At 40.7% G+C, this 10,519-nt stretch overlaps 1 protein-coding gene across 1 annotated transcript in view; it reads left to right on the top strand.

The window, feature by feature from the left end:
* The first annotated feature begins 651 nt into the window (after positions 1 to 651).
* The window catches only part of grin3bb (glutamate receptor, ionotropic, N-methyl-D-aspartate 3Bb), a 138,975-nt gene continuing 129,107 nt past the window's right edge, over positions 652 to 10,519 (top strand). The window contains exon 1 of the mRNA XM_067431246.1: positions 652 to 1,267. Within this exon, the coding sequence (XP_067287347.1) occupies positions 809 to 1,267 (459 nt within the window). The 5' untranslated portion in view covers positions 652 to 808. The remainder of the gene's footprint in view (positions 1,268 to 10,519) is intronic.

Below are 10,519 nucleotides of genomic sequence, written 5' to 3'. Positions count from 1 at the left end.
TTCTTTATTTCTGAACTATTCATATATATATATATATATATATATATATATATATATATATATATATATATATATATATATATATATATAATATTGTGTGTGTGTGTGTGTGTGTGTCTGTTGGCATGTTTTTGTGAAATATCAGGACACAAATGTGTATAATGACATGGGTATGACATGGGTACAAGGAGAGGGTGAACTATGAGGATATTACTCATGTCCCCACTTTTCGAAATACTTATACATCATATACAGGATAAGTTTTTTGAGAAAGTAAAAATGCAGAATGTTTTCTGTGATGGTATAGGTTTAGGGGCAGGGGCAGTGTAGGTGTGTGTGTATGTGTGCAGTATCCTATCGTATACATTTTTGATGGAAAAGGGAGTTTAGTTTATTAAGTTGAAAAAAGGCTATTGTTGATGATCAATTTCATATTAGGAAAAGTCACGTAGCTGCCTCTCTAAAACCGAAAACAATATGAAGTGTAAAAACGTGATATCGGGCAAAAATAGGTTTTAATAACCGAGTCGTTCTCTCACGCGCCGTTCTCCTAATGATACCATTACGCCTCTCCAGCGCTTCTTTGGGTGTGAACGCAATGACATCCCCGCCTTTCGCGAAACCCCCTCCTCTCCTGAGCAGAGTATCACATTCACACAGTAACTCCATAGATCACTCCTCATACACCATCCTGCACAAAAAAACAAAAAACAAAACAATAAAGGACGTTAAAGAAAAGACCAGACAACAAGGCGAGCAATGCTATCTTCTGACAATGCCTCATCACCACCTTTGAGAGTGAAGCAGGATGAATTTCATCTTCTACACATTCTTGGCATACTTTTATTTGGGATCGCAAATATTCCTTCTCCATACCCTGCTCGTCCAGCCCGGTCATTCTCACCCGCAGCCCTGCCACATCCTAGCGCGGATAGGACACACCGTGCGCCTGGGTGCCCTCCTGCCTCCCCGTCAGTCGGTCCGGGTGCGGGCGGCTCTCCACCGCGCCCTCAGCAGTCTCGCCGAAAGCGGCAACAACTTTCTTCCGTACAACTTGAGCCTGGACGTGGTGGCTCGCGAAGCCCCGAGCGGAGACCCCGAGTCGCTCTTCAGGTGTGTGTGCCAGGATATAGTGGTCCAGGGGGTCTCGGCTGTGCTCGCCTTCCCTCAGACGCAGGAGGAAATAGTACAAATGGAATTTATGTCCTCTTTTTTGGAAATTCCTTTTGTAAGCATCATTGAGCACGGAGAACCCCTCAAAACTCAGGTAACACGTTTAATTTAAGCAGCAAAGCTGCTCTTCTATTTAATCTTGTGATGATTTGTTGACTTCATAACGCGCAGGGCTGTACTTGAAACTTATATGGATGCGTTTTATGCGCAAACCCTTCCTGCATCTGTCGACTGGATTCAAAAACACATGAATCGGTGTGAATTACGGGACGTTTGAATGCGTGGGCTAATTAATGCTTAAATGCCCCCTAATTAATTCTTGACCTAACAAAAATATCCCTCAAAACACCCTGTGGGGTTTGTTTTCTTTTTCTTTTCTTTAAAAAAAAAAGCTTAACATATACATTTTAACACATTTCAAACAACGTTTCAGTAAACAAAAAAGTTTTCAGAATGCGTGTACGCTCAGAAAAAAAGAAAGAAAAGAAAAATCGTTTGCCTGAATAGAGGTAGCCATAGCAACAGTTCGCTACTCGAGAACTTTCCATTAAGATTATTATTGGACAGCGGCAAAACACAAGTACTGGCATTATAACCGGAAGATACAAAATTAGAATATTACAAAAACCCTTAGGGTTTTATTTCTAACGTTTTTAAAGTAGTTGTTATAGTTGTTATCTGTTAACAACATAAAACAATAAAAAAGTGAAAAAAGTTTATTCCTCAAGTTTATTCTTTTTCATCACTTTATTGTACATTTGCATAAGTTTATCAGAAGGGAACAGTCTTAAATTTTCAACCCTGTTGCCCTGATTTTCTGCAGTAAATTATCCAAAAAAAAAGAAACCAGCCTTAAATCTTTCTAACAAACACTTTCTAGTGTCATGACCTTGAAGAAAATGCTAGTATAATGGCTAAATGACTTGTATAATTCATAACCCTGTGAGTGTAACCCCTGTTATGTTTATAAAGGCATAGCTTAATCTCTCAACATATATTACAATGTTTACATTTAGCACAAGATGACACAATGCAGATTATTGACAATGTCCTTGACAATGCAAATGTCACCTTCTGGATTATCTGTCTACTTAACAAAATAATAGTTTAAACATCAACTAGAAAACTGTAGATGGTATTCATAGTAATTATATAGACAACACACTGGACAAATGTGTAAAATATTCCAGTTTTATTATAATCTCCAAATCAAGGTGCTTGTAAAACAGTTTATATAAGACCAACCAATTAACCACCATGCCCTCAATTTATGTGCTACCCGAAATGGCTTATTCGATTAAAAAAAAAAAAAAAAAAATCCCCACTCTCTTTGATGTAAACAGAGATCTGTTTTGTCTAGATGTTGGCTTCACTCTGAGATGGCAGCATGATGTAGACTAGCTGATCTTTCCCTCAGGTCACACACAGATCTCTTCAGCTTGTGTGTTAGGTTTGTGTTTGGACTGTTATGATGCACCTGCTCTATAAGAGAAAATGTTTCTCTGACAGGTGTGTTCTCTCAAGCAGAAATATATGCCACATTGCATTACACTCAGTCAGGTATGTCATGTGCCGAGACAGTTTCAGAAACATCACTGTCAAATGAGGTGTTCTGGTAAAATGCTGGAGTTAATGATATGGCGTAGAATGCATTAGGTGGGTATAATGACATTTGCATGAAGCAGCTGCACTGTATGAATAACTGTTTGCATATAATTGCGTTTGTCTCCTTTGTTCCTTGTCATGTTTGATTCTGAATTCTTGGCATACGTAATGATATATTATGAAGTTCGTTTGAGTATATTGAATATTTCGCACCTGTCTGCAGAGGGAAGCTTCATGTGCTGGTGTATTTGGCATGCGCCACTGGCTGAAAAGTGCTTACATCACAAGGTACTTTAAGAAATTAAAAGAGGGGAAAAATACTGTAAATCTTACAGGCAGCTTGGGAAACGCATACATTTGTCTTGTTTAATATCCTTCCATTAAAATCACTTCGGGGGCTTTAACCCTACAAATATTCAAGTCTTGCACATCAAGTCTATCCTCTTTAATTTGAAAGAATTTGATCTTACCAAGGCCATTGTCTGAGATGAAAGCAGGACCTCCAGATGACGGTGTGGTCCAGTTGAGTGATTATTACACGCTTGAGTCATGAGGCTGACACCGGACAACCGTCACAGATACATCAGACAATGACAGATCTCACTGTGTAGGCTGTAAACCTCCGTCTATGTCCTTCTGGGATCTGCCAATCAGTGTAAAAGCTCACAACGCTCTGCTCTAGTGTGCGACGTCGCTCAGGCAAAAATAAAGGCAGAGTGATAATAGGGCTTGTGAACTGGCTGCTGCTGTAATGCTTGTGGGACGCTCTAGAGCTCCGAGCCGCTTGGATCCTGCTTCACTTGATCTGCTAATCTTGCTGGTTGAGGGAAATGTGTGTTCTTCAGCAGGCTGGCTTTTGCCTTGTGTTTTGTTCATCAATTGTTGGAGCTCCATGTGCACAGGGCAGTGATGCAGTGCAAGTGTTTTTTTTTCCTCTCAATGTTTTATTCCTCGGTTTGTTTTGTGAAGGATGTTGCAGTTCTAGTACATCAACTTTAAAGCTTGTACCCTTGTGTTTTCGTGTTAGGTGTCCAAAAGACCCCATCACCTTTTTAATTGACTCCAAACAGAAACAATGTTACTAAAGTGGATATAGCTTTATTAAAAGATAATTGCGATTTATAAAGTCATAATTGTGTGATATGAAGACGCAATTGCAATTTTATTTACAGATAGCCTTCCATATTCACTGTAAAAAAACAGTTGAACATTTTCAAGTGACTGATCACATCTAAGTTTTTCAGTTGGCTGAATTGCATCAATTCACAGAATTTCAATTTGGCCAACTGACAAATTGAGATGTGATCAGTCATTAGAAAAGTTTCAATTGGAGGCATTTTTTTTGAAAAAAGTGCAACTGGTGCAACCTATCACTAGAACATAGCGTAAGCATTTTTAATTGTGAGAGGCATTACGCTTTCTGTTTAAGTCGAATAAGGAAGCCATTCTGGCTGAAGCTATATTTTACTTTATAAAGCTTTAAAGGGGTGGTTGCATGCAATTTCACTTTTTTAACTTTATTACTTTATTAGTAATTTTGCTGCTTGAGCATAACGAGTATCTGCGGAGATATTGTCTTTTAAAGTTATGGCAGTTTATTGCCTACAAAAATTGCCAGTTTGGACTACAACGAGCTTCTTCCTGGGTTGGTGACATCATAAAGCGCAGATGTGACTTCTGCCCGTAATGGTATGGGGCGTGGCATTTCCGGACAGCCTGTGCTTGGCACTTCAGACAATAAAAATACATGAAACTTCTTTTGGCCATCTAACCAATCTAAGACCATTGCATTTTTAGATGGGCTTAGAAGAAGGAAACAAATTAGCCATTCAAAGGACAGTGGAGACAGCAGTGTGGAATAAAGGTAAATGTAAGAAAAATACGCCGTAAAAAAAAGAAAAGAAGAAGTATTAAGACATGTTATACTGCGCCCCATAAACACAACTAAGCCTAGAAAAAAACACGGAACCACCCCTTTAAATATCCAGCCTAGAAATCTAGACGCACCCTAGCGGCAGCAAATCTAATATGCAGCGACTGTCGTCTAGCAACTCTCCATAGACTTGTGAGCTGTAAAAACCAAACTCTGGTCAGGCCAATCACATCGTGTATAGAGTCGGTGGGTGGGGCTTAACATGATGACGGCAGAGTTGCTGAGGTTCCGTGTGCTACTTGAAAACAAAGAAGCTGGCGAACGGCGGTCTTTCGAATCGACTTTGAACGTGACTCTGGAAGACTTGGAGTTAAGATTTTCTCTGAGAAAGGAACAAAGAACGGCACTGAAGTCATTCTTAAGAAGGGAAGATGTGTTCAGAGTTTTGCTGACCGGATACGGCGAATGTTTAATCATCAACTAGCTCCGCTTCACGTTGCTCTGGTTGGTGTAGCGCTATCCTATCGCGTGCAGAGGGAGTTTGAAAGACAACCGTTTATCCCGCCCCTCGGATTGAGCCCTGTCAATGGTGAGTTCCCAGAGTTCAACATCTTGATGTGGGTCTGGCTTGTCAGGCTATTAAATATGAATATTTTCCTTACAAAACCCCATTGATTCGCTTCAGATGGCCTTTTTATTAACGCCCTGAAGCTGTGAAATACATTTTATGGATGGATGTACTTTTGTGAGCTTCAAACCCAATAGACCCTGTCACTGCCATTATAAAGCTTAGAAGAGCCAGGATATTTATTAATTTAACTCTGATTGTGTTCACTAGAAAGAAGAAAGACTTATACACCTATGATGGCTTGAGAGTGAGTAAATCATGGGCTAATTTTCATTTGAAAGTGAACTACTCCTTTAACACACAGGGAAATCTGAAAAGATAATCTGTTGAACCATCAAGATAATTGAGGCTTTACCTAGGATTGTCGGAAGGGGAGAATTTGGCCCAAAATCGGCCTGGTTATCTTGTAGTGTGTAGGGGCCTTAAGCCGGGCTCTGACTACAGGTGTTTTTAAATCCTAGCCTATTGTGAAATCTGGTTGCATCACACACTTAAGGAGAAACTTCACTGATTTTCTTCTTTCAAATCTCAAACCTGTATACAATACACTATTTTTAAAATTGTGGCGCATCACACACTACAAGATATTCTTAAGATGATCATGGCAGATTTAACACCTCACATGATCTCACGGGGAAGTGGATATAAACAGCAACTTTTTGTACATCAATACTTATTCTTCGGGGCGAGAAAAATAACAGTGTGTGTTGTACAGCTGCTTGTTTGTTTCGCATTTGCCATCTCAAAAATCTTTTGATAGACAATTATTTTTATTCTGTACAAACTGTAAATTCCATCCAGTAACCCTAATCGTTGTTTTCCTCATGGGGATTTCTGGTATTGCATTTGCTGTCCTTATGTCCCCATAATGTAGGGAATACCTGAAACACACATACATGCACACACACACACACACACACACACACGCACGGACGCACGCACGCACGGACACAAACACAAACAAATATATAATGTATAATTAACAGCTTCAACAGTCCAAGGACATTTTTTATTATTCATTTTACAGATATATTTGTTCTCCGTTCCATCTGGACTAACAACCCAGCTTCGGTTGCGATTAAAGCAAATGCTCTTTCTTGTCTCTAATTTGCAGTAGAAATGTAAAAAAATTAAATAAAAATAATGACCAGAGGGGATGCTATAAAATGAAAGGGAAGACCAAAACCCCAAAGCACTTTATTATGTAGTCTATATCTTTACAGCTGTAGCACTGTCATTCTGTGGAAGTGTTCTATAAAGCCTTACATAAGAGCTTCCATTGACTGTTGCAGAGCTCATAAAAGTGTCGCTTTATTTTATCACAACACCATTAAATTTATCACAATCCTTTAAGAGAATTGTTAAACTGGCAGTTGCTAAATGGACAGTATTCACTTGTGTTTGATTAGAAACGGTCTCTGCACATCAGCAAATATTCCCAATCCTTAAAGGTCCCATGGATAGTTTGCCTAGCACAAAATGTGAGATTTTAAAGGTCACCCTTGGGCAAAACTCAAGACTATTGCGTGCTCCATGAATTTAAAGATCATAAAATCCAGGTTCCTTCTAGAACAGCATACAATTTAACCAGAAACTGCAAAGGACTTTTACGTCATTTAATAAGAAAAAGTATGCAGTTCAAGGAGTTTTGGTTTCTGTACAGTTAAAGAAACTTAACTTGACAGAATCAGCTTCTTTTGAAGACACAAATGGCCAGTAAGCACATGCGTTGTGCTTTGTGTTTTGCTGATCGTTCGTTAAACATTCAAAGTTCAGCAATTTATACAATCTAGTGGTCATTTATTCAGAAAATAGGTTTTATGTTAGCACCAGAATTGCAAGGTGAACATTAAGTAGGTACATACTAGTGGTGGATACAATGGTGTCCTGTCCCGGGAGATTAAAGATGCTGGCTCCTGCTGTTCTCATAGCTTCTTGAAACGATTTACAATTGTTTGATGTGAAAGACCCATAAAAATCACTATATTTGAACTTGATATTCAAAGTGTTTCAAACAATGAATATGTTGTGTTTTTTTTTTTCTTCATCACTGCATTTCCTAAACTTCCCCATTCCATATAATAACCTCCATGGACAGCCATGGTAACTTGTGGATAAAAATCAGGGCTGTTAAAACAAATCAATCCCAGGCAGAGGTGAATCCCATGAGCTACCTACAGTAACTACTGTAATTACTGAGATCACAATCTTTCCATTATTGTGACCTTGAACAAAACGCTTAACCTCGTGCTGGTCCAGAGGGACTGACCCCGTGATCGCTGTACTGTGGAGCCTTTTAGATAAAAGTAATGTTGCTTATCAATATATGAAGATGATAATGGGTAATGTTGTTCTCTAATTCTAGAGAGAAAAACGTGGCCCACTGTATCAGCCATTAGTTTTAAAATCAGCAACAATTCCACTTAGATATTAACCAGAGATGATCAGTAGAATGTTATTCATGCACATATTTCATATTTCATATTATTTTAAACCCACTCCCAAATATCTCTCCTCAGATTGTAAATCACTTTATGTATATTAAAATAATTTTTATGCATAATTAAATATTTTACAAAATGTAATTATATATATATATATATATATATATATATATATATATATATATATATATATATATATATATATATATATATATATTTTTTTTTTTTTTAAAGCTTATTTTTTTACCATAATATTTCACACAAATGTAAAAATGTATTATTTAGTTTATTTTTTTTACATTTGATCAACATCCTGTGGTCTCAATTTATTCTTGATTATTGTTGAATGCTAGATTTGCAAATATGTATTATTTAATATAACAGTACACAACTACACATTATTTTAAACACTCCTCAAATTCCTTTGTGTTTTTGTCCTCTCAAATCTCAAAAATAAGTTATTACTTATGTGTGTTTTACACTGCCTGGCCAAAAAAGGTTGCTGTTTGGATTTAAATAGGCAAATGCTTAAGAGTGTGTCTGGACAAGACCAGCTCATCCTGGAGTGTCTGCTGAGACCGTGTCAATTGGTGTCTCTTCTGAATTTGCCTCACCGGCACGTCATCCTCAATAAACCCGTCTCCAGCGCAATAACTCCGATATTTCAAGTATTCATATTCTTCTGTAATTGACGCGCCATCCTAAATGAACCTGTCTCTTGCGTGATACATAAAATTTTGAATATTCCTATCTAATATGATTTATGACTTGCAGGGTTGGCAGAATAATAATCATACACTGTTTGATAATAGGCCAGAGGAGAACTGTCACCCCGACTGAGCCTGGTTTCTCCCAAGGTTTATTTTTCTCCATCATGCCCTGATGGAGTTTTGGTTCCTTGCCACTGTCGCCTTTGGCTTGGCTTGCTCAGTTGGGGACACTAAAATTATGATCCAAGTTATTCAACTAAATATACAAATACAATTAATGAATTAGGTCTTATTTAATTCTATAAACTAGCCAAATCAAATTTTGTTGCAATATTGTCCTGTTTAACACTGTGAAGCTGCTTTGAAACAATCGTCATTGTAAAAGCGCTATATAAATAAAGTTGATTGATTGATTGATTGATTTGATCATTTATTATTATAGCCTACTGTATGTTTCTAGCATGGTATATGTTTGGCAACAGTTTGTCACGGTTCATGGATTCCCTGTCTCACTCTTGGGTGCGTGTTGAATGTAGGTGAGGGCGGAGCCTGGGATTGGCTCATCACGCACCTGTGGCTGATCACCTGCACCAGCTGCAACTCATCACCTTCACCCTATTTAGTCTCTCTGTTTCTCTCTTGTCTTTGTCAGAGCGTTGTTGGATGTTCCCCTTGTGTCTCCGTGTTGGTTGTCGTTTCCCCCTTCCGTGAAACGCTGGATCCCTTCCCGGATTACCTCAACCGCGCTCCCGAGTCACTGCTGCTCACAGCCTGCCTGTGTCGCCAACAGAGTCTCTCTCACTGCTCCGTCTTATCCGGACTTCTTCTGTGTTCTGAGTTTTGGCTTCTGTGACACTTCTGTCATTAAACAGAGTTACTTGCAATTGAATCCTGCCTCTGTGAATCCGTTACAGAACGCTCTGACCAACCATGGATTCAGCGAGTATCAACGCCCTACTGACCAGCAGCAACGAGAGACTGGACCAGCAGGAGGCGAACTTAACTGCCACAGGACAGGCAGTACACACCTTGGTGGCACGGGTGGCCGAGCTGACCCAACAGATGCAACAACTCGTCGGTCCCACTGTGCCCGACCCACCGCCGATTCCCCACACACCATCTACATCGCGGCAACCGGAACCACGTCTGCCTACCCCCGAGAGTTATGCCGGTGAGAGCAATTATTGCAGAGCCTTCCTTACCAAGTGTTCCTTGTTTTTCGCTCTTCAACCGCAGACTTTCAACACGGAAAGATCCAAGGTGGCATTCGTCCTCACCCTGCTCTCCGGACGAGCCGCACTTTGGGGAACGGCGGTGTGGGAGAACCAACATCCTTGCTGCTCCTCGTTCCAGACACTGGCGGCAGAGATGAGAAGGGTGTTTGACCGAGCGGTGACCGGAAGAGAAGCGGCACGTCAACTCGCAGAGCTCCGCCAAGGTAACCGCTCGGTCTCGGATTATTCCATCGAGTTCCGCACCCTGGCCGCCGAGTGCAAGTGGAACGAGGAGGCACAGTGGGACATGTTCCTGCATGGGCTGGCTGACCGCATCCAGAAGGAGATATTCGCCATCGACCTTCCGGAGAAGATTGACGGTCTCATTGACCTTGCTTTGAGGGTGGACGCTCGTCTGAGTCGGCTGAGGTCCAGGATGGAGCCTCAGCATGGGAGTGTCGAATGCCCTCAGGCCAGCGCTACGGATGCGGTCAGCTACACCTTCGACCCGGAGCCCATGCAGGTGGGTCGAGCTCGGCTCTCCCGGGAGGAGAAGGCGAGACGGAGATCCCGTGGTCTTTGCCTGTACTGCGGCGGGAACGGACACCTGCTAGACTCCTGCCCGGTAAAAGACCACGCCCGGCGGTAAAAGGAAGGCTACTGTCGGGCGGGATCTCCGTGGAAAAGACCTCATCCTCCACTCTCCTCCCGGTGAGATTGCTGTGGGCAGCTCAGGATTATTCCAGCCTCGCCCTCCTCGACTCGGGAGCGGAAGGTAACTTCATTGACTCTGCCCTTGCTCACAAACTTAACATACCCACCATTGCACTCAAGAACACCATTTCTGTCAACGCACTCAACGGACAAGTTCT

The sequence above is a fragment of the Pseudorasbora parva genome, chromosome 22 (assembly GCF_024679245.1).
Source record: "Pseudorasbora parva isolate DD20220531a chromosome 22, ASM2467924v1, whole genome shotgun sequence".
In the NCBI taxonomy this organism is placed as follows: Eukaryota; Metazoa; Chordata; class Actinopteri; order Cypriniformes; family Gobionidae; genus Pseudorasbora; species Pseudorasbora parva.
The sequence above is the reverse complement of the archived record's forward strand: the minus strand, read 5'-3'. Positions and strand labels throughout refer to the sequence as shown.